This window comes from Tachyglossus aculeatus, chromosome 16, assembly GCF_015852505.1.
Source record: "Tachyglossus aculeatus isolate mTacAcu1 chromosome 16, mTacAcu1.pri, whole genome shotgun sequence".
In the NCBI taxonomy this organism is placed as follows: Eukaryota; Metazoa; Chordata; class Mammalia; order Monotremata; family Tachyglossidae; genus Tachyglossus; species Tachyglossus aculeatus.
The window spans coordinates 38,124,598-38,150,991 of NC_052081.1; the positions used below are offsets into that span (position 1 = coordinate 38,124,598).

General features: G+C 53.6%; 2 protein-coding genes across 2 annotated transcripts in view; one reads left to right on the top strand and one right to left on the bottom strand.

The window, feature by feature from the left end:
* Window positions 1–12,087: 12,087 nt before the first annotated feature.
* Window positions 12,088–20,782, bottom strand: SFXN3 (sideroflexin 3). The gene is made up of 11 exons (XM_038758508.1): window positions 20,726–20,782; window positions 16,871–17,037; window positions 16,128–16,298; window positions 15,370–15,468; window positions 15,203–15,278; window positions 15,030–15,115; window positions 14,637–14,764; window positions 14,384–14,433; window positions 14,121–14,170; window positions 13,928–13,975; window positions 12,088–13,571 (listed from the first exon to the last, which is right to left on the bottom strand). The coding sequence occupies exons 2-11, from the start codon at window positions 17,032–17,034 to the stop codon at window positions 13,475–13,477; spliced, it is 969 nt and encodes a 322-aa protein (XP_038614436.1). The 5' UTR covers window positions 17,035–17,037; window positions 20,726–20,782; the 3' UTR covers window positions 12,088–13,474.
* Window positions 20,783–25,161: 4,379 nt separating this feature from the next.
* The window catches only part of PDZD7 (PDZ domain containing 7), a 28,395-nt gene continuing 27,162 nt past the window's right edge, over window positions 25,162–26,394 (top strand). Inside the window, exons 1-2 of the mRNA XM_038757742.1 lie at window positions 25,162–25,280; window positions 25,371–25,633. Coding sequence (XP_038613670.1) covers window positions 25,444–25,633 — 190 coding nt within the window. The 5' untranslated portion in view covers window positions 25,162–25,280; window positions 25,371–25,443. The remainder of the gene's footprint in view (window positions 25,281–25,370; window positions 25,634–26,394) is intronic.

Here is a 26,394-nt window from a genome sequence, read left to right on the forward strand (position 1 = left end):
AATCCCAGAGACCCAAACCCAAACCCTCACTCTTCCCTGTCAGCTCGAGGAAGTCCAGAGGGAGAGATCTCCCACTGTCTCCCGTCTCCGAGTCTCTCTTCTCTGACGTCTCAATCCCACGTCTCCTGGCTCCCCAGTTTGACTCCATTCCCAGGTTTCGGGCCTGGGCAATTCTGAGAGCCAACGGAGGATGTGGAGGCCCTTTGGCGGGGAAATGGAATCTCGCCTAGATTTCTGCCTCTGCTGCCTTAAACTTTAGTCTGTCTCCACTAGGAACGAGGCCTGCAAAACCCCGCTGTGCATCCCTCCAGCCTCGCTCCGTGTTCACTTCCCTCACTCTCCGCCTGCCAGTTCCTAGCCCTCAGGGACCCGAATATTCGTTTCCATCCCAGTTTCGCACGGTGCTCGCTTTCCTGATCGGGGGGAGGGGGACAGACGGTGGAGAACGTTGCTCCCCCTCCCCCCCCCCCCCACCCCACCATTCCATCCCTCAAAGTCTCTCGCGGATGGAACCACCTCATGCACTGGGCCCCTTAATATTAATAATATAATTATGGCATTTGCTAAGCGCTTACTATGTGCCAAGCACTGTACTAAGCTCTGGGGTGGATACAAGTAAATTGGGTTTCACACAGTCCCTGTCCCACATGGATCTCATGGTCTCAATCCCCATTTTACAGATGAGGTAATTGAGGCCCAGAGAAGTAAAGTGGCTTGCCCAAAGTCACAGAGCAGACAAGGGGTGGAGTCGGAATTATAATTTATGAGCTTTTGACTCTCAGGCCCATGCTCTATCCACTATGTCATGTTACTTCCCATTCCTATTCCCTTTCTTGATCCAGGTCCAGACCGGGCTGAAAATGGAGCATCCAGGCCAGGTCCGCCCCTGGATGGTCAAGGGAGCTGGGTACCTACCTGGATTAGTTAGTTATGGTGTTTATTAAGGGCAGGATACTCTGCTAGGTGCTAGGGTAAATTTAAGATAAACGATTTGGACACGGTCTGGCCTGACCTAGCCCCACCTCCATAATGGGATACAGGAGAGGCTGACGAGCGAGTAGGACCCCACAAAACCCTGAACAGAGGGGATGGGCTGCAGGACCGATATCTCAAGCCCATATCCCGCTCATCCCCGCAGTGTTGCCTAGAAGAAGGCTTTGTGTTACCACAACCGTCCCCCCTCCATGCGCATACACACAAAGGCGCGTCTCAAATAGGCTGGAGGGCCTTTTCAGATCCTCGGCCTCCCCTTTCAGGCCCGTCTTGTGAACCCCCTTCACCTCTCCCACCGACCCACTCTGGACTCAGAGGGTCCGGATCCATTACTGGGGTATAAAGGAAAAATGCCAGAACCGGTGACTCAAACCGACAGTGTATTTGGCCTCCACGGGCAGAACATTCTGCCAAAACCCGGAGCTGCTCGGTGGGTCTAGAACTGAGCAGGATTCAGTCAGGACGAGCCCTAGATCCGAGGATCCCGCAACTTCCCCGGGTGATGAGTGCGGGCGGCCTACTGCACCCCGGAAAATCTGTTGGAGTCGGGCCCGGGGCTGAGGAGGGGGGATCTGGGCAGGCCCCTGGGTCGAGGCCCGGGATCTCGGTGTCCCCTAGGAGGGACGGAGGCTCTAGCCTGGGCCCCTGGGGCGCTGAGCTAGTGGACGCCGAAGAGGGCGGCTTCCTCTTCTGCATCCGCCTCTGGACGCCTCTCCGTGGAACTCCTGGCGCCCTGGGCCCAGTGCCGGCGAGCAATTCCTTCCGGAGCCCCCCCGCACGGTGCCCTCCCGCATCTTCTAGCGGTTCCCGAGCAGCGCCCTGGGGCCTGGTGGCCGTGAGCCTAGGTGTGCGGGGAGGAGGAGGAGAAGCAGGAATCTGCTTCCGGAGCCAGGCCGGGCGTGGGGCCGATATGGATGGTCCTTGCACAGGAGAACACCTTCAAGGCCCGAAGCCTGGGACGGATGGATGTTCCCGCGGCTCTCGGAGCCGGTGATTTGCCACTGGTGTTCGGGGGCGCGGCGCGGGAGATTGGGGATCTAAAGGGCCGAAACCGGCGCTCTCCCCTTCTTTCCTTCCTGCTTCGAACACCCAGAAGCAGGGAGGAGGTTGCGGGAGAGGAGGAGGAGAAGAAGGGACCCGATGAGGTTGGCTTCTCAGCCAGTTTCCCTCTCCCTAACTCGCCCCTCCTCCCCGCCCCCACAGCACAGGAGGCTGCCCATTATCAGGCGTCGTTAAAGAGCAATTAGATGGAAATTAAGCTGAAAACAAGTATTGATTAGCTCATTAAGGAAGGGAGAGCCTGCTCTGTCAATAGGAATTACAGCCGCTAACCCCATTATCTGCAAGGTTAAAGCCTGCGGTCGGAGCGCTCATTAAAAACCCCGCTGACGTATCGATCCCCGCTCCTTCCCCTTTGGCTGCGGACGGCCTGGCTGGGCAGGGGCCGGCGGAGACACTAAATCCCTCTCCCGGACGGGAGTCAGGAGACCAGGAGCAGCAAGGATCCCGAAAGGGGTCGGCACTAGAGTCGGTTCATCTCCATCCCCACCCCACCTTCGGTCTACCTCGCCACGTCTGGTCAGTAACGGCCACGGGCTAGAGGAACAGCAGATCATGGGAGGTTGAGAGGCAGAGGGAGGTTGAAGAGAGACAGGAGGGAGTTTGAGGGGAGAAAGGAGCGAGTTTGAGAAGACCCCTGACCTGTAAGCTCTGAACCAGAGGCTCTTGGGTCCCACTGGACAAGACAAGACTTCTGGGTCCTTCCCCCAGCCCATCTCCCCCAACCCCTCAGCCTTTCCCTTTCTCTGGGGAAGGGGCCTGTCCCAGGTCCCAAAGCATATATGGGGAAGGGGTGTTGGGGCAGCCCGTGCACCTCAACGCCTAAGTGACCCTCTTCCTGAGGACGAGAGGAGACCACTGCTCCCCAGAGACGTGTCAGTGGACAGAGACAGGGGGGTTTGTCTTCTCCTAGGGGAGCTAACACCAGCTGGGTGAATTTAAAAATTCAGTTCTGCCTTTTCAGCCCATCAAGTGAGAGGCTATGAGTAGCAGAGACACTTTTCAACAGTAACAAAGTTTATAGGCCAAGTCCTCTAGGGAGGGGCCTGGGAAAGATGGAGGAAGAAAAGCCTCTTAAAGGAACCCCTCCTCTCCCCATCACCTTGGTCCTACTCCAAGCTTTGTCCCCAGTATGCTGAGTGGCCTTAAGAAAGCCCCCTGCCATCTCTCCCCCTTTTAAACTGTGAGCCCACTGTTGGGTAGGGACTGTCTCTATATGTTGCCGACTTGTACTTCCCAAGCGCTTAGTACAGTGCTCTGCACACAGTAAATACTCAATAAATACGATTGATTGATCTCTGAACTTCAGTTTCCCCACCTGTAAAGCAGGTGAGAGAAAAGAGCAGAGCTCCTGGGAGCCGAGGCTGAGACCTGAGGCAAGACTCCTTCCTCTTTATTGCTCACTCCCAGCTGCAGCAGACCCCTTCCCAAAGCTCCCCTTCACACCGCCACACACAGCTCTCCTCAAACTTCCCTCCCCCAGCAGAGCCATGCGGGAGGAGATGTGGGGTTGGGGGGAAGAGGGGGGCAGCTGTGGGAGCAGCCAGCGATGGCTGCAGCAGCAGCACGTGGCTCTCCACCAGGCACAGCTGTGAGCCAGGGCACGGGCAGAGTGGAGGCCTGGCTTGGGCTTGGATGGAGTGGAGCTGTTGAGGAATGAGATGGCTCCTTGCCGCGGCTCTGTTCGTTTCCCCTGCCCCGGAGCCGTGCAACTATTAATCTTGGTTGACGTTTTCCAAAGTCCTAATTGAGAGGTAAGATACCAGCCGATCCAACCCTAAAGGTAAAAGCCAGCAAGCGAGCTCTGTACGTTTAATGGCCCGCTTAATCATAACCAAGAGCTCTGGTCTCTGAGCAGGGTAGAAAGAGAGGGAGAGAGAAGGAGGCAAAGGGTTTAATAGATTGCAGCAGGTGAGGGAAGGACCAGGCCACTAATTAGGCAACCAAAGGAGAGCAGGAGAGCAGAGTTTGGGAACTCTGCAGCTCTGAGCTGACTCTCCTGGCCAATGGTGGGAGTTGGGGGCCAGCGCGGGTGGGAGTTGTCAGCTGACACCTTCCCCCTTCCAAGAAAACTCCCCCTTGGCTCCACCATCGGAGTTTATCTCCTGCCCTCTGAGATCCCAGTTGGTCCCTCTCCAAGCTGGTGGTGTTGTTTCAGCATTAGTCTCTCTACCTATGTAGATATAGGGCCTGGTGGGGGGCTAAGACTGGTCTGTGGGGAGAGGGGTGCCAAGAGAAAGGGGGCGTCCCTTCTGGATCAGGAGGCTCTGCTTCCCCTTGCTGTGTTCCTGGGCTCTTTTCAGGGTCTGCGTCATTCTGTCATGCATGTTTCCTTTCCTCACTTCAATCTCAGCTTTAAAACTCATCTCCCCTGAAAGCCACGGAGGCAGTTCCAGGAAACCCCCAGGTTCCCATATCTACTTCCATCCCACAGGTCTGGAGTAGACAGAGCAGCCACCCCGGGCCGTGGTGGAGGACAGGGGCTCCATATAATTGAGCAAGAGCAGTGTCCTGGCCGGGAGGCCCTGAACAACTCTGCAGTGATGCATTATTATGGGGGGAGGGTCTGTCTGCGGGGTCCCTAAGCAACTCTACAACAACATACCGTATGCACACAAAAGAGAACAACCAGTTCCAAGCAGGAAATGCTGTTCAGCTTCAGACTCCTGTGGTCTGGTGTAAAAGAACAGCTGTGAGAGAGCAACCAGAGAGGATTCAGAGTCAGAGGAGAGACTAGGGGCAAGGAGAGGAGGGACCAAGGGGAAAATCAGGCAGAGCTCTAGACTTTAGGAACAGTGGGGAATAGGAATGAGGCTGATGCTACTACTCCTGGTGTTTCTCCAGCTGTAGCCAGGATGAAGTCCTCATCCAGCTCTGGGCACCCCCACCCCTTTGTCATCTCTGAATCCATTCAGCCCCAATTCTCTAGCTTTTGCCTTCAAATCAATTAGTCAATGGTATTGATTACTGTATGCAGAGCACTGTGCTAAGTGCTTACAATCTAGTGGGAAGACAGACATTAGAATAAATTACAGGTAAGGGATGCAAACAAGTATAAGGAGATGTACAATACTTTGCCATCAGTGGCACCTTCTTCAAGGAGAAAAGATATATGGGCGGGGGGGGGGGGGGATGAACAATCCAAGCCTCAACTCCTGTTCATTGGCCTTTCATTTCCGCTACTGCCCCCTGTCCAGGTGTTTAGAATGAAGGACTTTAGCTTGTAATGCCTGGCTCATTCCAGAAGTGCTGTTTGACTATGAACACTCCCTACCCATATCTGTTTAGTGGTTTCTTCCCAAGTTAGGTGTTAGGAGGCTCAGTATCATGGGGAAGCAGCAGAAGGAAGAGGAGGAAGAGACTGTAAGCTCATGTGGGAAAGGAATGTGTCTACCAACTCTTGTATTATACCCTCCCAAGTGCTTAGTCCAGTGCTCTGCACACAGTAAGCACTCAATAAATACCACTGATGATGATGAAGAAGAGAAGGAAGAGGAGGAGACTAGGGGCTTAGCTGGTCATGCCAAAACCAAACTGCCCGACTCAGAACCTCCCTCTGACCCATGCCTGGAGCTGCCTAGGGCAGATGGTCAATGTCAGAGGGGGGAGCCCAAAATGTCATGATGCAGGTCTCTGCCCCTGGACCACTGGGGTCTCCAAGCTCATCGGGGGAGGTAAAGGATCAGTGGAAGTTAGCTCACCCCGCAGGGAAAGCAGCATGGCCTAGTGGAGAAGGCACAAGCTGGGGGTCAGAGGACCTGGGTTCTAAATCTGCCTCTGCCACTTGTCTATGGTGTAGTCATGAACAATTTCTTTGTGCCTTAGTTTCCTCGTTTGTAAAATAGCCATTTAATACTTGTTCTCCCTCCCGCTTTGACCATGAACCCAGTATGGGAGAAAGATTGTGTCTGATCTGATTGTATTTTATCCATCCTAGAGCTTCACACATAGTGTGTACTTAAATACTAGTACATGTAAATATTATAAAAAATATTAGAGAAGCAGCATGGCCTAGTGGAAAAAGTATGGGAGTCAGAGGACCTAGGTTCTAATCCCTGCTCTGCCACTTCCCTGCTGTGTGACCTTGGGGAAGTCACTTCACTTCTTTGGGTCTCAGTTCCCTCATTAAATTAAATACCATAATTTTTTAATTTAACTTCTCTGTGACTCTTACCTCAACTGTCAAATGGGGATTAAGACTGAGTTCCACGTGGGAATGGACTGTGTCCAACCTGAATATCTTGTTTCTACTCCAGCATATAGAAGACTGCCTGGCACATTGTAAGTGCTTAATAAATACCATTAAAAAAGAAAATGGACAGGTTACAGTACAGGCCTCTGGGAAAACTCCCATATATCTGCTGGGGAGTCCAACCCTTCCTGCCTGTCTCCCTGCTGATGCTGCATCTGGAAGGGCAGCTGTCTTGCAATCTTTCTTTCTACTGAGCCCCAAACTCTCTCTGGCCCTCTCCCTCCCTTCCGTGTCTCTGTCCCTCTGCCACCAGCTGCGTTAGAAATATATTGTATTCTCACCTAATCCTGTTCAATTACAGCATAATAAAACACATAATAAAAACCTAATTCATTTTTCCCGAGCGCTCCCATCTCCCGGCATCTTGGCACGCTATTAAAAATTTGTCTTCATTTTTCTGGCACGAGCCCTTGTACCATTTCATCTTTAATGTATGAGCGCGGGAGGGATCGCAATTGACGCGCCTTATTGCGCCACGGCCGCCTGCATTATTTATCAGCCGCCGATTGACGGCTCTTCGCTCGCCCTGTGTCGCTCCTCCCTGCACGGATCCGACGCCCAGGGTTGGGGGGCGGGGGATAGATGGGAGCCCCGAAACCTGAAACGGGCAGGAGGGGCGCAAGACCCCAACTCCTGCAGCCTACTGAAGGGACCCCTACCCGGACACCAAACGGAGCCTCGAGGGAGATTGACCACGCTGATCCGGGCTTCCCGGGATTTGCCGGGAGGAGATCTTCCAGGAGGCAACTGCTCTGCTTTTTCTCATTGGTCAGTCAGCCAGCCTGCAGTTCCCTGGGGAGGGTAGAACCAAAACCCTGGGGTGAATAGAGAAATAGCATGGACTAATGGATACCACTCAATCAATCGTATTTATTGAGCGCTTACTGTGTGCAGAGCACTGTACTAAGCGCTTGGGAAGTACAAGTTGGCAACATATAGAGACAGTCCCTACCCAACAGTGGGTCTTCTGGGTGATCTTGGGCAAGTCATTTAACTTCTTTGCACTTCAATTCTCTCATCTCACCTCATTAAGATTATGAGCCCCATGTGGGACATGGACTGTGTCCAACATGATAAGTTTGTATCTACCCCAGTGCTTAGTACAGTGCCTGACACACAGTCAACACTTAAGTACATAAAAATTCAAAACCCAGGAATGCCTGTCTGTCCCTACTCCTCCAGGATGGGTCACACACTAACATCCTCTCCTTGCTCACGAACACACCCCATTACAACAAGCATTTTCAACAGTACCATAATGAGCCCTGCTCAGTGGCTCTGACCCCAGGTCAGGTGACCAGGGCATGGGGGAAGGGGCTAAAGAAAGCCAAACCTAGGAAGAGGGAGGTAGGGAAGATGAGAAAGGGGGTAAGGGGAAAGATGGGGAAAGAAAGAGTGAGAGGGGAGGATGGAGGGCTTAGTTGTTGCTACTTCTTTTCCTGGAGCCACTGTAGCTGTCTGCAGTCACAGGAGCAGGAAGTTTCCTGGAGCAGGTAGCTGCTGCCAGGGACCCAGGGGGCCAACACCTTGTTAGGTCACTGCAGGAAACCAGGCGCTGCAGTCAACTTTGGCCACCTACTGACCCCCAAACTGGATCTACCTAGCCAGCAATAGAGGGGAGAGGAGATGTTCGATCCTTCCCAGAGCAGTGGCTAACCCCCATCACCCTAAAACCCAGAGTGACCACTGCAAATTAGGAAAAGAGGAGAGTGAGGGACTTTCCCCCCCAAAATATGACAAACACCACCCAGTGGGTACCAGGGCAGAGCATGGTTCCCCCCACCCCCAGTCCCATTCTCTCTGATCAGCTCTAGGGAAACAGGTCAGGAGGGATGGAGGAGGAAAGGGGTTTGGGGGAGTGGGATGCTGGTGCCCTGCCACTTTGCTGCCCCACAGAGGCACTGCAGTTCTGGATAGGTAGGGAAGCAAGTACATGGAGGGGAAAAACTGGAAGGGGGAGGGAGAAATCACAGGCATCTCTGCGTGGATTTCCAGGGGGTTGGCGTCGATTTAAAAACAATGGGTGTGGTTGGGTGGGGAGCACCGTTAATAGTCATTGCTAGAAGCTCATGTGTATCATCGTTTAGGGGGTTAATGGTACTTTTATCCCTCATCTGAAAGGGATTGGGGAAGCATGGGGGACAGAGGAAAAGCCTGAGGAAGGGGGAAATGGTTCAGGGCGTGATTGATACAGGGAAGGTAGGTGATAAGTGGAGCATGGATGGATAGGAGTAGGGAAGGGAGTGGGAGATAGGCCAGGGAGAGATGGGAATAGAATGGGCCCCCTTGCATTGTCCTTGTTCCTAGGTAAGGCTCTCTGGATGGCCTTGACTCAGGGAAGGCTACTTCTACTCCCTCCACCTGCTCTTAATCTCACTTGAGCACAGTGATTAATCCTCTGCTGGGCTTTCAGGGGTTCTGCATTAAAAGGGAGTTGAAGGAGCTGCCGCCCACTGTATGGGGCCAGAGCAAGTTATTGGACCAATTGCTCACTGCCTGTTGGCTCAGCCCAATGGGGACACTGTGGTTGCCTTATGTCCCCTTGCCTGAGGCCCTAAAAGGCCAGCACTCCCTGGTAACCTTGTTGCAAAGATTTAGGGAGCCAGCCCCTTCAGCCCCAGGTCCTGTCACCCCCGTGCTGATTAGTCATGTTTCTTAATGAGCAGGTGGGTGTGGGCTGTGTGGCAGGGGGTGGGGTCTCCAAATTGGAGTGAGTTAAGAACCAGCAGAAGGAGGTTCTTTTTGGGTCAGTGAACACAGAATCTGTTCCTGGGGAAGAGTGCAGGGTGAAAGGAAGTAGCTTAAAGAGGAGCTTGGAATAGAATAGAGGTCCTCATAGAATATTCATTCATGGAATAGAGGTCCTGAGTGGGTTACTGGGAAACTAAGGGGTATTAGGTGATTTATCCAACGATCAAGATGGAGGTCCACGACCACCACCATCATCATTTTAATTCCCAGCACTGGTGATTGGGAACACATATGAGACAAGAAACAAAATCCCTGTCCTTGAGAAGCTTTATGACCTTGGGTAAGTCATTTAACTTTTTAGAATTTGTTTTCTCATCTGTAAATTGAGGATTCAATACCTTTCTCCTTTTTCTTTAGGCTGTGAGTTCCAGGAGGGACAGGGATTGTACCCCCCCTGATTATTTTGTATCTATCCCAATGTTTAGTATACATAGCGGTCCTTCTTACTCAAAGAATGCTCTACTGATGGAACTGAATGCTCTACTGTTGGAATTCACCTATGAGTGCATATGGCTGAAAAGGCCAGTGTGAGATCCTAAATTTCAGCCCCAGTGGGCACATGAAATGGCTGTCCTCCAGTCCAAGGGAGGCTTAAATTCCACATGTATTATTATTTCATCATCCACTTTCTCCAAGTTGTTGAGGGAAGGACACTGGCCTGATCTTATGATCTCCCAGATCCTGGAGGAGTCAAAGCCCTAGTTTCTGGACCCAGCCTGGAGCTGGGTTCTTAGCAAGGGAGGTAGAGGGCTATGTGGCCATAGGAGGTGGGGCAAAGGACAGGGGCAAGAAAGAAGAGTGAGTATGGAGATAGGCTGGGGTCAGGAGCTGAGATTGGAGCAGGAGTTTGGGTTGGGATTGGGGTCAGAAATGGGATGGGGTCTGAATTTGGACATGATTGACCCTTTTAGGGGGGGCAGCAGGTGGGGGTTAGGTTGAGGAGCAAGCAGCAGGAGGGGGCGTGGTTAAAGGGGACCAGCTCTCTGCAGCGCTATTAGGGGTCACTGTACTCCCAGCGAAGGCTGCCTCCCGCTTCAGGATCAACTCGCGGAAATGACCACTGCTTATCTCTAACGGGTGACAGTCCAGCCTCCCTCAGAGCAAGTAGCCTAGCCTGACTGTAACCTCCTTGCCCACTCCCCTTTCTTTTCTTCTCCCCCCCAACCCATCCGGATGGCCACCGGCCTGGAACCAGGTAGCAGCATCAACAAGAAGGAAGTGGACAGAAACCAGACAGAAAGCCAGAAAGAATGATGGCACCTTATTCTCCTCCTACTCCCCCGCCTCTGTTCGCCGTCAGTGAGCAAGAGGTAGGGAAAGGGGAGAAGGAGGACACAAGAGGTGAGCCTGAGGGGAAAGTAAGTGGGGAGAGCAAAGCGGAAGTTTAGGGGAAACTCTCCCCCGGCCCGGCCCGAAATGCCTAGCTTCCCCCAGGGATTTGTGAGATTCCTTGGGTAGGGTGACGTGGAGGCCGGAGTGGTTAGTGCAGAGTATTTGATTTCAGAGTGCCCTCTGCTGGCACGTCTGATTCTCTGCAGGAGGAGGAGGAGCTCGCGGGGAGAAAGAAGGCGTGAATTTAGAGATGTCTGCAACTGTTAGAAAGTCAACAGTTTCAGTTTTGCACCGACAGAAGAACGACGCAGTTATTTTCTCTCTCACATCACTCAGAGGAGGAAGTCTCCGGGGAGGTGAAGGGGAGAGTGTGTGTTGGGATGAGGCGGGTGTGGTCCTTGTAGCGGAAGCCCATTTCTCCCTGGATGGGGGTCTGAGGATGAGGGTGAACCCAGCGGGACTTTTCCAAAACAAAGGCCCCTGAATTTACCCATAGAAGAGAAAGCAGAAAGAGAGTCCAGGGATGGAAAGGGGGAACTCTGTGCCCCGTGGAGAAGGGGCCGGGGCCCGGAAAAGATCCTAAGAGTGTTGGGAGTGGAGCCCAGGAGGCTCCTACACGCCCAGCTCCCAAGGGTGTGCCCCTGCCCAGGGGAGCCTCGGGAGACAGGAACAGTTCCAAAGGCAGCCCCCGCCCCGATCCCTCCCTCCCTTCCAAGGGAGGGGCCGGCCCTCCCTTGCTTTTGTTTAGTTTCCATTAAACTTTGGCAGAAGTCCCCTTCCCCTCCAGGGTGATCCCCTTTAGGGTGGCCCCTCCTTCCAGCCGGAACTCTTCCCGGTTCCTCCCTGCTTTTCGGGCTGCTCTTTACTGGGCCTCCTCACCCACTCTCAGCAGCTTTGCCCTTATCCTGGTGGGCCGATACAGAAGAAACAACATTTGTCTAGTTACGTTAGTCAGCAGGAACACAAAGGAGAAGGAATTCGGGAACTGTGGGCCAGTAGAAAGAGCATAGAAATGGGAATGAGGTGACCTGGGTTATAATCTCTGCTCAATCACTTGTCTGTTGTATGACCTAGAGCAAGTCATTTAACTTCTCGTGCTTCAGTTTCATCTGCAGAATGGGGATTCAGTTCCTATGCCACTTTCCCCTTAGACTGCAAGCCCTGTGTGGGACAGGGATCTGATTGTATTGAATCTACCCCCAGTGCTTAACAGAAAGCTTGGCACATCATTCAGTTAGTGGCATTTGTGGATCACTTACTATGTACAAAGCACTGTACTAAGCTTTGGGAGAGTACAACAGAGTTGATAGACATAGTCCCTGCCCACAATGGGCCTACAGCCTAGACATACTAGATAATCAGGTCTCACATGGGGCACATAGTAGAGTCTTACAAATATCAGTAATTATTACTATTTTTATTACCACCTCTGCTAAATAGTCTCTGTGTTCCCTCTCTGGCTTTCCTAGGTCCTGGTCCTCATCACTCTGTCTGGGGATGCTGGAGAATTCCAGGGAGCAGGATAAGGGGAGGGGGTGGGGCCAGGTGGGAAAGATCATTCATCAGAATGGCCTGGGTCCCTTTCTAGGGTGAGTTGAAAAGAAGGTATTAGGGGAGGGGGTTCCAAAAGCCCTGACCTCCCTAATATGGCCGGGACCCCAGCACCCTGGAACAGGGGACAAAGGCATTGCCACACAAGGTGCAAGAGACAGAAAAGTTTATTTGAAAACAGTTGTATTTCTGGAATTCCTGCTGGTGCAGTGGCAGTAGAGTGAAGGGGTGCGAGGTAGAGCGGAGGAGTAGTAATAGTATTTACTAAGTACTTGCTGTGTTGAGAGCACTGTACTAAGCAGTGGGAGAGAATACACAGGCTCCCACCTTCTCCCCTCACGAAGCCCTTTCCTGAACCCAGGGGCCAAGGAATAAACCATCTTCAACTGTGTATCTTAGGGTCACTTTTGGGGCCCAGGCCAAGTCAAGTGGGTTTGGTGTGGGGGATAGGGGGGAGTATGAGGGGAGAAGGGTAAGGGTAAGTCCTGTGAGGTTTTTCCAAATTATTTCTGTGAGGCTCAGGAGCTCAGAAAACATGGCAGTGCTGTCTTTCAGAAGCCTGCTCCCTTCCACCCACCCCTAGTTTGAAGGGAAACTTTCCTCCCCAGAATTACAAGTTTTGGGGTTGGAGACAGACAGACACACACACACACAAAAAAAAAAACACCCTCTGCTTTCATTCTCTGTTCCTGCTGAGCTGTAAGATGGGACTTGGGTGCTGGGGTAGGGTCTAGTCAAAAGGTCCCCTGAGACTGAGACCCCAGAACAAATGCACAAACACAGAGCATCAGGGGTTTGTTCTAGTACGAAAAAGCAAAAAGAGGCACAGTCCTGGAGAGGTGGGTTGAGGCGAGAGGAACAGCTGGTGGGGAGGGCTTGTGCCCAGAGCCATGGAGTGTCTCCCCAGTTCATTGGGCCCTGGAAGTCTTGGGGTTCAGGGACTGCAGAGGCATGGCAAAATGAACATGGTTGCAGGGAACTTGAACTTGAACAACCCTCAGGGAGCTGTCCCAGGCTGTCTCAGAAAGGGTAGCAGCTGAGCCCTCCCTCACCAGTCTGGAGTTGGAAGCAGCAGGATGTGGACCAGGGTTAAGGTTGGGGAATAGGAAATTGGTCATCCCGTTCCCAACCCAGAGCCAAACCCTGAGTACCTGCCCCCTCCAGCTAAGGATCCGGTGATGACCAAGACAGCTCTACCCGACTCCTCATGACAAAGCAGTTGGGGAAGGCTCTGGGGCTGGATCCAGGAGGAGGATAGAGGATGGGGCAGCTCAGCTGGACTGGATTGAGCCCCCCTGCACCTTAGCACCAAGCTCTTCCCTCTGCCAACAGCCACAGTCCCCTGAGCTGCGAGGAGTGGCCCTGGGGAAAAATGGAACAGAGGCAAGGGGGAGGAACCAACCGGGCTGAAGGAGTGGGGGCCATCCTAGGGTTAAACAGCAGCTCGTGGGAGGGGCCAGCTCGACAAGAGAACAGCGGTGGGGGACCCTGTTCCTGCAGGAGCTCTGAGCCAGACTCCTCTCCCTGCCCACTCCCTTAGAGGCCTTTGTTATAATACACAACTGTGATGTCAGGATTCTTCTCACGGATCTCCGCTTGGACCTCAGGCTCCAGCTGGCTCACCCGTACGGAGCTGCAGAGGGGAAAAGGCAGTCAGTTTCTTTTGACTACACCTTCCAGGGATGGTCAGCCCTAGGTGGGACAACGTGGCAGGGGCTGGAGGATGGACACAGGGAGAAACCTCAGGGAACTGGGGGAAGCTGTGAGCAGCAGGGAGGGGCTGGGGAAGGGGCTTCCCTGGGGAGAATCCAGGCTTCCAACAGCGGAAGGTGGGCCAACACCATGGCTTGGCCAGACCCTCCCCAGCAGAGGGCCAACAGCCCCCTCCTGCTCTTCCTGCCCCTCACTCCAGCCTCTGGCCTAGGTTTGGAGGGAGGACGGGAGGGTCTTGAGTTGGCTTTCTGTGAGGGTGTGGGGTGATACACCTACCTCCTCTGGGGGAACAGCGCACAGCAGAGTGGGGTGGCAAACACCAAGCTGAAAGAGGAAGGAAAATGGAGAGGGGAGCTTGGCACTAGATCCTGGGGGCACTGCCCCCACTCCCCCCCCTCTCTGCTTGGGTTTGAGCCTGGAGGTTCCTGCCTCCCCACCCCAGCACAGGAGCCAAGCCACAAATACTCACCAGAGCCCCACCAGCCCCACTTGTAGAGGTGCACTGAGCCAGGGACGGCGCTGTCAGCAAAGACAAGGACATAATGGAGGGGCTCCACTCCCAGATCAGAGAGGAGAGCCCTGCCTCCCTTGTATGGAGGGAGGGAGGAAGGCCCTCCCTCTCCCTGCCACTTTCTGACAGTACTCTCTGCCTACCGAAGGTCAGCCCAGCTCCAAAGCCATCCCTTTCCACTCCTTCAGTCCAGGAGGAGGGCAAAGGGATGGCAAACCTACCTTGAGGAAGTCTCTCTTCTCCAACTCATTCATGATCACAGGTGGGATGGCTGGAGAGCAGGGGGACAAGTCAGCAGTGTGAGAATAGGGGCTCATTCACCTTTCCCACCTGCCCTCCTGGAGAAGAACCAATCCCCGCTCCCCACCAGGCCCGAGGGGCAGGGAGCTGAGAAACCAAACCTCTCCACCACCTGCCCATATGCCACAGACTCCCTCAGCCTCAGGGACCTCTGAATTGGGACCCCAAACTCACCCATAGCGGGCACAGCCATGCCAATCCGAGACACCACCACCTGGATGATACCACGTTGGGCTGCTGTCACCGACTCCCCCAACCGATGGCCCTTCTCGTCAGTCACTGGGATTCCCACCTGGAGTTCCCTATGTTGCAGGGCATGGAGGGAAAGGAGCAAGAGGAGAGAGGAAGCATTAGACTCCAGAATCTGAAAAATAGGAATTAAGAGGGCATTTATTAAGCGCTTACTCTCAGTTCATCTTCTGGGTCACCTGCCCAGAAGTCCTGGTTCCAGAGATACTAAAGCCAGGGAGCTGGAGGTGGGGGCAGTGATATGACCAAAGAGAGAGGGGAAGGATGCCTAGGCAAGTACATACCTCTGCACAGACTCAGGGGGCAGCCCTCACTCACCTCTGCCTCATCAGGGGGATGTTGATGCAGTTGGCAGCTGCCACAGCAGCAAAGGGCACAAAGCGCCCCACCAGGGAGGGCAGGTGCTGAGGAGACAGGAAGTCCCATTCAGAGGGGACACCGCAGGGGGTGGCCTCAAAGAGAGGGGGAGATCGAGGAGGGCTGCATCCTACCTGGGTGAGAGACTTGAGTCCCAGTGCCGTGACGACGGCCCCGGTGGTGGCACTGACGTAAGCTGTTCCCAGCTGCCTGTGAACGGAGGAGCTGGGTCAGGGACCTACCCCCCTGGCACTGGTGGAGGGGCAGGGGAGTGGGGATTGGGGGCTCACAGGTCCCTTACCCAACTGTGATGGGCGCATCTCCACTCCTATTGGAGTAGTTGACAACAGCGTTGAAGGACTGGTTGGCCCACTGCCAGAACAGCACAGTCGATGTTCTCCTGAATAATAGTAAGAAGAAGAAGAATGGTATTTGTTAAGCGCTTACTATGTGCCAAGCAATGTTCTAAGCACTGGGGGGATACAAGTTGACCATGTGGGGCTCACAGTCATAATCCCCATTTTCCAGATGAGGTAACTGAGGCACAGATAAGTTAAGTGACTTGCCCAAGATCACACAGCTGACAAGTGGTGGAGTTGGGATTTGAACCCATGACCTCTGACTCCCAAGCCCGTGCTCTTTCCACTGAGCCATGCTGCTTCTCTGAAGGGATAGAGCCAGTCACACCAGCCCTATGCATCAGCACTGCAGGGCTTGGGGACCTTGAGGAGACTCCCACAGCAGTAGAGGCCTGGGTGTTTGGGGGTCCCTGGGATACCCAAATCTGCCACCTCCCTGAGAGTGAGGAGGCTTCGGTCACTCCAGGTTGACCCCCAGAGACCTGAGTGGGGAGTGAGAGCCTCTTATTTGGGCATGGAACATGACCAAGCCCCTACTTCTCTCTGCCTCCACACAGAAGGCAAAGGGAACAAAAAGGCCCCTGAGGCCAGGTGAGGGGGAGGGGCAAAGAGATGGAGGAGGGACTGTGCAGCAGAGATGGGGCAAGGGGCTATGAGAGGGAACTGTGGGCACCCCATTCTCATGGTGGGGGACACCTGCCTGTAGAAGGTGAGCATGCAGCCTGTGATCATCATGTTCATGGGCACCTGGGCAGACATGCGTCCGATCAGCACCATCTTCTCCCCGGTGTCAGGGTGGAAGGCGGAGTCATAGATGTACTTGGCCCGCCACAGCTGGTCCTCAGTCAGTCCAGGAGCCACCACCCCTGCCCTGTGGAGAGCCCAGGGATGAGGCCTTCCTGGGGTTTGGTGGGGTAGTGGGGGAGGCAGAATGGCCCTCACCCAGCCACCTGCCCCCACCCCATCTATCAATCCCTCTGAGAAAAGCACTGACAGTGTTGGGTAGCGGCTCTCCACCTCAACCACCCCCCCTCCACCCATGCCCCAATCTTGCCCCAGGTACCCAAGGTCAGGCCCTTGCTCCCTGCGCTGACCTAGAGGCACAGATCAACCAGGGATTCCCCAGCCCCCTCCCTGGACTGTCCTAGAGGCCACCCAAGCTCATGCTGTTGCCCCTAAGCCTTTCCACCCAACCACCAGGAGCCTCTTGGCCTGTTTCCTTGGAACCCAGATCCTGGACCCAGCCAGACTGTCCTCCCCTTCTCCCTTAAAAGTCCCCCAGGGAAAATGAGTCTGGGGCCCACTTTTCCTCCCAGCTACTCTCTGCCTCAGCCAGAGCAACTGGCTCCCCTCTGCTCTGCCCACCCCCTGCCCCCACCCAGTAGGGGAGCCAGCAGAGATGTTGGGGTGCCCTAGGAGGCAGTGACTCAAAGGGCAGCAGACCGATAATTCTCCACAGTTCTCCGGGCTTCCTCCAGCTTGGCTCCTGAGAGCAGGAGGTTGCGAGGGTCAGTGACAGTGAAGAAATGCCGGGCTCTGCCCAGGAAGGTGCCTTGGTCCCAGCGGGGGTCCCGGATGTTGATGCCCAGGGGCAGCTCACCTGCCATATCCTGGAGGTGGGGAGCAGGGCAGGGGAGTGTCAGAAAGAAGGAATAAAACATCAGGAAAAGGGAGACCACCCTTTACTCCAGTCCTAGAAGCCCCCACCCCATCCCCATGATTCTCTGAGGATCGGACTGGGATCGGAGAATAGTTCTGGGGAGGGAATATACTAGAAGCTCAGATTGTCACAATACCACAGGGTCTGGGGAAGCAAGTAATAATAATAATAATAATTATGGTGCTTGCTAAGCGCTCACTATGTGCCAAGCACTCTTCTAAGCACTGGGGTAAATACAGGGTAATCAGGTTGTCCCATGTGGGGCTCACACTTTTAATCCCCATTTTACAGATGAGGTAACTGAGGCACAGAGAAGTTAAGTGACTTGCACGAGGTCACACAGCAGACAAGTGGCAGAGCCAGGATTAGAACCCACATCCTCTGACTCCCAAGCCCGTGCTCTTTCCACTAAGCCACACTGGATCCATGAGCCTTGGGAAGGGAAGATTCAACCCCACAAAACCCCCCAGTTCCCAGGGGCCTGAGGGTCAGGGACAGCGAGGAATAGTCACGTGACACCCCGAGCGACTCTCCACTGACCTCTCGCCCACGTCCTGCCTCTGGCCTGGAACATCCTCCTCTTCATGTCACACAGACAATTACTCTCTCCATCCTCAAAGCCACATCTCCTCCAAGAGGCCTTCCCTAACTAGGCTCTCATTTTCTTTTCTCCCACTCCCTTCTGCATCACCCTGATTTTCTCCCTTTATTCACCACCCGCCTCAGCCCCACAAAACTTAGGTACATATCCATAATTGATTTACGTTAATTTCTGTCTCCCCATCTAGACTGTAAACTTGTTGTGGGCAGGGAATGTGTCATATTGTTTTATTGTACTCTCCCAAGCATTTAGTACAGTTCTATACTAACAGTACAGTAAGCGCTCAATAAATACAATTGATTGATAGAGGCAGGAAAGGAGTTGGTGGTGAGGGTAAGGAATCTGTGCCCAACGAGTAAAGGGAAAGGGGGGCCAAAGTCCTTTCTGTCAGGGCCTCAATCCCATAGCCCAACCCTAAAACCCCAGGATTTAAGGTATTCCAGGAAGACCCCATCATCTAGAAGTGGATAGGAGAGAAGTCCAAGCTGGGAAAGTGCCTACACCAGACCATGGGGAGATTGGGAAGAGATGAAAAAGAGACCAGAGAGGTTATTTCTGGGTTGGCAAGTCCTGGGAGCTGCCCTGGGTGGTCAACTGCACTTCAACCTGATGTACTGCCTTATTCCCAACTCTGTTCTCCGTCCCTCCACCCTTCCTCAAGCCAAAAACCTAAGGAAGTTGGGGATGGAAAAGAGTTCAATCAGTGGTATTTACTGAGCACTTACTATGTGCAGAGCACTATACTAAGAGCTTGAGAGAGAACAATACAACAGAATTAGGAGATATGTTCCCTGCCCATAATGGGCTTACAGTCTAGAGTTCAGAGCAGACACCCAGCCTAAGCCAGCACACAAATTATCCTCCCCCCATTTAAAGCCTTGTTGAAGGCACATCTCCTCCAAGAGGCCTTCTCAGACTAGGCCCCACTTTCTTCTTTTCCCACTCCTTTCTACATCTTTCTGATTTGTTCACTTTGTTCTTATTCCCTCCCAGCCCCACATCACTTATTGTTCATATCTGTAACTTATTAATTTGTATCATCTGTCTCCCCCTTCTAGACTGTAAGCTCATTGTGGGCTGGGCATGTGTCTATTTATTATTGTATTATACTTTCCAAAGCACTTAGTAAAGTGTTCTGCACACAGTAAGTGCTCAATAAATATAGCTGAATGAATGAACCATCCATCATGGTGGAAGACTGGAATGAGCCCAAAACCTGCTAAACTTTTGACATCTGAGCCTGAGTGACTCTTGCTTCTTGGGGCCCAAAGGCTGCAAGCGTGACTTCTAGGGAACCACAAGGTTGCACTCCCCCAGCTGAGCCCAAGGAGGGATCACTGGAATTGCTGGCACCATCAGGGACTGTTGCCATAGCAACTTCAGAAAAGCTGGCACAGCTCCAAGGGCAACCAGTGGTGACCGGAGACATGAGAGCAGTTTCTGTGCTGAGTCTGGGGATTTCAAGTTGTCCATGGGCTAGGACTCTTCCCATTTGTCCCCAACGGCTGACCACGTGCCATGGAATCAAACCTGCTCACACTAACGTGGATCCAGAGCTCAGAGGGTGGACAGTCAGGCAGGAGGAGATTCAGCCTTGGGTGGGTACAAGAGCCCAAATATGTACACCCCCCCCCCCCCAAATTCCACTTTGCCCCATATTACACCATTAGACCCTTTGTGGCCTCAAAGCCGAGGCCTAGATGCTCACCTATTTCCTGCCACATGTGACAGACCTGATTTGGGGATGGGAAAAGCAGGCAAGAGGAGGGGAGAAGAAGGAAGAAGGGGGGAGTTTGGGCTGGTTTCTAAGGAAACACACTTCCCAATACAGACTGCTCCACTTTCCCCACCCTCTCTCCGGAGCTCAGCCTTGCCTGAGCTTTTGTTCCCTTTCCCTTTTGCCGTTCCCTTCCAGGGATGTAGCAGGGAGCAGTAGCTGGAGCTGCCAAGGTCAAATGGGGCCAGCATGGCATAATGGATAAAGCATGGGCCTGGGAGTCAGAAGGTCATGGGTTCTAATCCTGGCTCTGCCACTTGTCTGCTGTGTGACCTTGGGCAAGTCACTTCTCTTATCTCAGTTACTTCATCTGTAAAATGGGGGTTGAGACTGTGAGCCCCACTTGGGAAAGGGACCTTGTCCAACCCGATTTGCTTGTATCTACCCCAGCACTTAGTACATTGCCTTGCACACAGTAAGCGCTTAATACTATTATTATTATTATCGTAACCCCTCTGCCCAGCTAATCTGTGCAATGGCAGTGTTTCTGCAGCAGGAGAAGGGGGTTTAAGAGCTGCTGGGCATTTGGACAGATAGCAGAAGGGCAAAGAAGGGGACCCCACTCCACCACCTAAGTTCACTTTGTCCTCTGGCACGAATTCTGTATCTAGCCTGGCCCATGTCTGTCCTCCCCAAACTTTGGTCCCATCCCCTGCCCTCATCTTGCCTCCTCCCTTGTCTCTCTTGCTTGGTACCCATACCCCAACTCTCTCCCTCACCCCCAGCCAGGGATCCTCCAAGAGTCCTGGGAGGAAGGAGTCAGACAGCATTTCTTCACAGCCCTAACCCTGGGCCTACTGCGAGGGAAAGCTTAGCAATCAGTCCCTCAGCATCAGCTCCTCTGCCCCTCTAGCCACTGTCCCCTGAAACGCTCCCTAGCCCCCCTCCCAGGTATCAGGGGTCGGTACTACTCAGGGCCCGGCTGGGGAACGATAGGGCCCATCGTGGTGCTGGCACACTCTCCAAAGCCTTCTGGACCAAGGGGGGAGGGAGTAGGATGGGGATTGGGGGCGAGGAAGAGGACGATGGGGAGAGATCCGCTTTGTGCCACATCTGCAGCCCTGGTTGGGCGGTGCCCAGGGGAGACATCTGGCAGCGCTGGGTACAATCCTGCAGCATGACTAATCCCCAGCATATGCGCCCACATCCTCCCGGGGCCCACGCCCTAAAGGCTGGCAGGGAACCAGGGGCTCCCGCGGCCTAGAGCCCAAGCCAGGACCGAGCCCCCCGAGTACGGATGAGGGGTGCCCGGGTACTCACGCTCCCAGCGGTGCCCCTCGCGTCTCCCCTGCTGCTGCTGCTTCTGCTGCCCAGCTGATCCCCGCATCCAGGGGCGGTCCCGCCCCCCTAGCCTGATGTCACACTGACGCGGTCGGCCCCCGACGCGTCACCATCTGCGGGCCACCAGGGCCTAGCCAATGGACGCGCGAGGCCACGGCGGGCGGGGGACCGGCCGGGGGCAAGGACGGGCAGGGAGGGAGGGAGGATGCCCGGGGGCTGTGCCCCTCTGAGGGCCGGGGATTGGCCGGGAGCCGGAGGAGGAGACGCCCCCAGCCCGGGCCGGACCGGTCTGCAGCTGTCCTGGCCGGTCCCAGGTGGGCCTGGATCCTGCGCTAAGCAGGTGCCCGCTGGACTGGGGGCAGAGTGGGCAGAGCCGCGGGAAAACGGTGCCCTCCCCCCCCCCCCCCCCCCCCCCAGCCTCGAGGGGACCAGACCTCCGGGGCCAACCAACACCTGGGCTTCGAAACCCTCACCCTAACCCCAGCCCGGGGAGGAACAGGGGCTGGGAGGACCCTTCCCCTGCGGGGTCAGGTCGATCCCTCGAAGGGGAGGTGGTTGGGGCTTGGGAAGGGGCATCCCAAACAAGTGGGAGGCTAATCCTCGACAGTCCGCGGCCCCGCAACTCCCCCCGCAACCCCAGACCAATGATCCAGGTATCAAGACAAGGGGCAGCCGCGACTCTGGAGCGGTGCCCGTGTTCTCGAGTTACAGCTGGCTCTGGTTCTTGTTTACTCCTCGCTCCCCCTGCCACTGCACCTGCGGAATGAGGAACTGAGCCGCCTCCATCACTCAATCAAGGGTATTAATTGAGCACTTACTAGGTGCAGAGCATTGCCATAAGCACTTGGAATAGTACAACAGAATAGAGTTGGTAGACATTGAGGTTTACAGTTTAGAGGTCTGCCCTCTCCTCCTCCACCCCAACAGCGTGAGAAGTAGCATGGCATAGTGGTTAGAGCACTGGCTTGGGAGTTCGAAGGACCTGAGTTCTAATCCTCACTCTGCCACTTTTCTGCTGGGTGACTTTGGCCAAGACATTTAACTTCTCTGTGCCTCAATTACTGCATCTGTAAAATGGGGATTAAAACTGTGAGTCCCATGTGGGACATGGACTATATCTAACCTAATTAACCTGTGTCTACACCAGTGCTTAATACAGTGCCTGGTACATATTAAACACTTAAATACCATAAAAAAAAAACCTGCCACAATCCAGCCTCCTCACAGCTAGAACTCCCCAAGCCTTCATCTAGTCCCACTTTCTCCCCAGCCGGGCTACGTGGGGCAGGACCACCAGAGTCAGCCAGCTCCACTCCTAAAGTCTTGGCTGAGGCAGACATGGTTTCCTCCTGGGCAGGTGTACGTGCACACATCCTTCTATTTTTCAGAAACTTCAAGTGGCTTCTCATTCCTTTGCACATCAAAAAGAAACTTCTGACCAGTGATTTTAAGACACTGCAACAGTTTCTTCCCTCTTATCCACTCCCCTCTTTTCCCATTATACTCATTGTGCCTCACTCATCTCTCCCACCTCTGATCCCTTGCTCAGTCCCCTTTCCCCTGCCTGGAACTCCTCCCTGTTCCAATATGCCAGAGCACAGTTCTCTACATCTCTACATAGAGAAGCAGCATGGCTCAGTGGAAAGAGTACGGGCTTTGGAGTCAGAGGTCATGGGTTTGAATCCCAGCTCCACCACGTCTGCTGTGTGAGCTTGGGCAAGTCACTTAACTTCTCTGACCCTCAGTTACCTCATCTGTAAAATGGGGATTAAGACTGTGAGCCCCACATGGGACAACTTGATCACCTTGTATCCCCCCCCAGCGCTTAGAACAGTGCTCTGCACATAGTAAGCGCTTAACAAATGCCATTATTATTATTACATCAAAGCCCTCCTGAAATCAATTCTCCCTCTGGAGACCTTCCCCCCATTAATTTTTTTTTTCCTCTCTAGGCCATATCCCCCCAAACCACCACCTCAGCACTTGGGCACCAACTATATACTTATGCACTCACTCTCACATGTAGCACTTCTGTACATATAAATCAATCAGTGGTATTTATTGAGTGCTTACTATGTGAGGAGCTGTTGGGAAAGTGTAATACTACAGAGCTAGCAGACAGTTCCCCATCCACAATAAGCATACAGTCTAGAGGATATATCGATTTACATATCCTATTTGAGGACTTAGCCATCTACATATTCATTTTTTCCTTCTATCAAATTATTTTGTGTTTTTCTCATTCATTCATTCATATTTATTAAGTGCTTACTGTGTGCAGAGCACTGTACTAAGCACTTGGGAAGTACAAATCGGCAACATATAGAGAACCCTACCCAACAATGGGCTCATAGTCTAGAAGGGGGAGACAGACAACAAAACAAGTAGACAGGTGTCAATACCATCAAAATAGAGTTGAACTGCAAACTGTTCCCTATTGCATTTTCCCAAGTGCTCCATTCAGTGCTCTTCATACTGTGAGAAATCAATAAATATTATTGATCTATTGATTGATTGGGGGAACAGGCCCATAGCAAAAGACACACCCTCAGTGTAGGAGATGGGTTATGTATCTGTTTTTTTCCAGCTGGTTGCCCTTCACCCTAACCACTGAAAGACCACTTACAGTGTACAGAGCACTGTACTAAGCATTTGGAAGAGTACAATGTAACAGAGTTAGTAGACATGTTCCCTACCTACAACCAGTTTACCGATGACTTGGAGAAACTCCTGCTCAGGGTCTGCCATCTCCCCCACCCACCGCCATAAACCAGGATGACCCCCTTTGGACCTAAGAGGGGCACCACAACAGGATTTCTGTCCCCTGTCTTCCCATCCTCAGGAGAGGAAGAGTCGTTGTCCCCCAGGGCTCACTTTCTTCCCGTGGCTTTCTAACTCAGGCTTAATTTGCAAAAGTTGATTGGCAGGGGAGGGACAGAAAGAAGGGAGAGCCAGGGGGATAATTTTCCCAAGAGCTACTCCACCGAAGGCTGAATCCATCCCTCTGGCTCGTGAGGACGGAAGGGGGAGGGAAAGGGGATGGGGAGGGAAGAGGAGGAGCAGGTCGCCCCACACATGTGAAAACAATCCTTCGCCTCTTCCTAGCCTTGCTCGGCTTCCCCAAGGCCCCGATAGAATGTGCCGGAGGGAAGGGACTGACGGACTCCAAGGCCAATGTGGAGCTCGGCTTGTCCAGGCTGGGCCTATCCGTGCATCCAGGGCCCGCTGGTGGGCGGGGATCTGATCCTCTGCCAGGCTGTAACGCTCTCAGACCCAGGTGAAGCGGGTTTGCCGGCGGTGGAGGAACATGGATGTAGGTGAGCGGGTGAAGGGGCTTTTTGCTTTGACTCTTTCTGCTTCTGTTCCTCTCCTAAACCCTTTCTTCTGCCCCGGTTGGAGCCCTATTCTATTTGGGGAACCTTGTCTGGTTTGAAAGTGGCAAGGGGGGAGAGGGAGCTTGAGGGGGTCCAGGCCTTGATTTGGGTGTATTTGTGACCCAGGTTTGGTGTGTTGGAGTTGTCTCTGGTGCTAAAAGGTCCACCCCAACCCCCTTATTTCCCCAACCCCCCTCTTTCCCTCAACCCTATCTCTGAAGTCCTTGTTTTTTTCTCCTTTTAGTCCCCCTGTTCTCATCCCCACAACTACCACCACCTTGGCTCCCCTCTCACCTGTGCCTTTCCTCCTTACCTTTTCTTCTGCACAAGCTAGTGGTCCTAGTCAGAAACCTGTGGTGGGTGGGGGAAGGGAGGGTCCGGAGGGACCATCTCCAGACAGTCACCCTCTCCTGCCCCAATTCTGGACTCCCCAGGAAAGATCCCGAGGCCAGAGCCACTGTCCCCACAGCCTGGATCCAGGATACGGGAGAGGGTGGATCCACTCTGGCATTGCTTCCTGCTCCCTTTAAGTCAAAATGGGCCTTTAGTCACCTCTGGTGTCCTTTCATCTCTGTCATCTCTGTTTCTGAACTTGATTCTGGGGGGTGAGTGTGGGGTGGGGGTAGAGGGAGAGGCCTATGTTGGGCTGAACTGAGAGCAGCAGGGTTAGGGGAGGAGATTGTCAGCAAGATGCCCCACCCCCAGCCTGGGGCCTGGCCTGAAGGGAGTGGAGCAGGGAGAACAAAGCTGCAAATCCATGAGCTTTAGGATATACCTTGAAATTGGGGGCTGGGTTGGGGCAACCCCTTCTCTCCCTCCACTCTCTCCTCTCTTCCCCCCTGCTGCACTTTTCCCCGAAGTACTGGCTTTGGTGAAATGATGTTATCCCAGAAGGATGGGGTGTCCTTCCTTCTACCCAGTCCCACAACCCTTGGCGATGCCAGACTGTAATTTGAAGGACCTCTGACCCCTCCCTTTCCTCTTTTCTTACACTAACCAGGCCCAAAGAAGCTCTTTCTGGCTGACCACCTGGGTGGGACCCCTGAGTGAGGGGCCATACGCAGCCAGGGACCCCTGACCCCAGACTGAAGGATCATGCCCCCTCAATCCATGCTAGCTGCTGCCTTCACCTGGTGGGAGAGAACCTGAGTGGCCAAAATGTAAGTGTGATCCAGTTCCAGTCACTGAAAGATAAAGGTGGGACACTTCTCCAAGAGCCTCTGTCCTTCCCTCTCCCTCTCCTCCCCAAGCCCTCAGACCAAGGAGCCAGCCTGGAGAAAGACACCAGCCTTGGATGTCCAGTGGCAGCTGCCTGGGTCCACCATGGCATACGACTTTGACCCCCTGGCCCTGGACTCTCTGAGCTCCCTCTCCCAGAGCCTGAGCAGCGACACAAGCTCAGTAGCACGGTACCTGCTGAGGAAGCAGCAGCGACTCCTCAAAGGCCCCTCCAGGGGACTCCGGGCAGCCTCCCCCATGGGTAGAGTCATTCTCATCAATTCTCCTATTGAAGGTAAGCTTGCAGGTCAAGAGAAGGGAGAGAAAGGGAGGGGGAGATGGGGGGAAGGTCATGGCCAGTGGCGGGAATAGTAGGGCTGCAAACAGTCCAAGTGCATTGGATGTTATGGGGTTATGCTGAGCCCTCAATTTCCCTCAACCCATAGTGAGAGCTAGGTCTTAGGGAAGGAATTCTTAGTCTTGGATGTGGGACTCAGAACCAGTCATAGAAGGATGGAGGTGAAGAAGGGGTAGAGCAGTGTTTCAGCAGGATTCATGAATCCTTTGGTCTTGATGACCTCCTTCTAGTCCTTCCTTAGGGATGTAGTGTGGTCTAGTGGAAGGAGCATAGACTTGGGAGTTAGGGGACCTGGGTTCTAATCCTAACTCCACCACTTGCCTGCTGTGTGACCTAAGAAAAGTCACTTAACTTATCTGCACTTCAGTTCCTTAAAATGGGGATTAAGTATCTATTTTCTCCACTACTTTGAACCCAGGCTGGGACAGGGGCTGTGTCTGACCTGTTAATATTGAATCTACCCCAGTACTTGACACATAGTAAGTGCTTACAAATACTACTATTATTTTCTCCTTCCTGATTTGTCCCCCACTCTTCACTCCTTGTCCCCGCTTGCTCTCCCAGTTCATCCTCAGGCTGAGAATTCAGGACCAGAGATTGAAATCTGTGACCTTGGATAGCTCCCTTCCTTGCTCCAGCCTTGGGGTCCCTTTTTGGGGCTTTGGCCTGGCAGGCTGCTGATGGGGTCCTGGAGGGGA

Coding starts and splice junctions, on each gene's coding strand:
- SFXN3 (XM_038758508.1), bottom strand. CDS start 17,034: ATGGCAGGTGAGCTGCCCCTGGGCATCAACATCCGGGACCCCCGCTGG. Junction 15,469..16,127: donor TGCATGCTCACCTTCTACAG/GCAGGTGTCCCC, acceptor ACTATTATTCAG/GAGAACATCGACTGTGCTGT. Junction 13,572..13,927: donor GCGCTGTTCCCCCAGAGGAG/GTAGGTGTATCA, acceptor TCCCCTCTGCAG/CTCCGTACGGGTGAGCCAGC.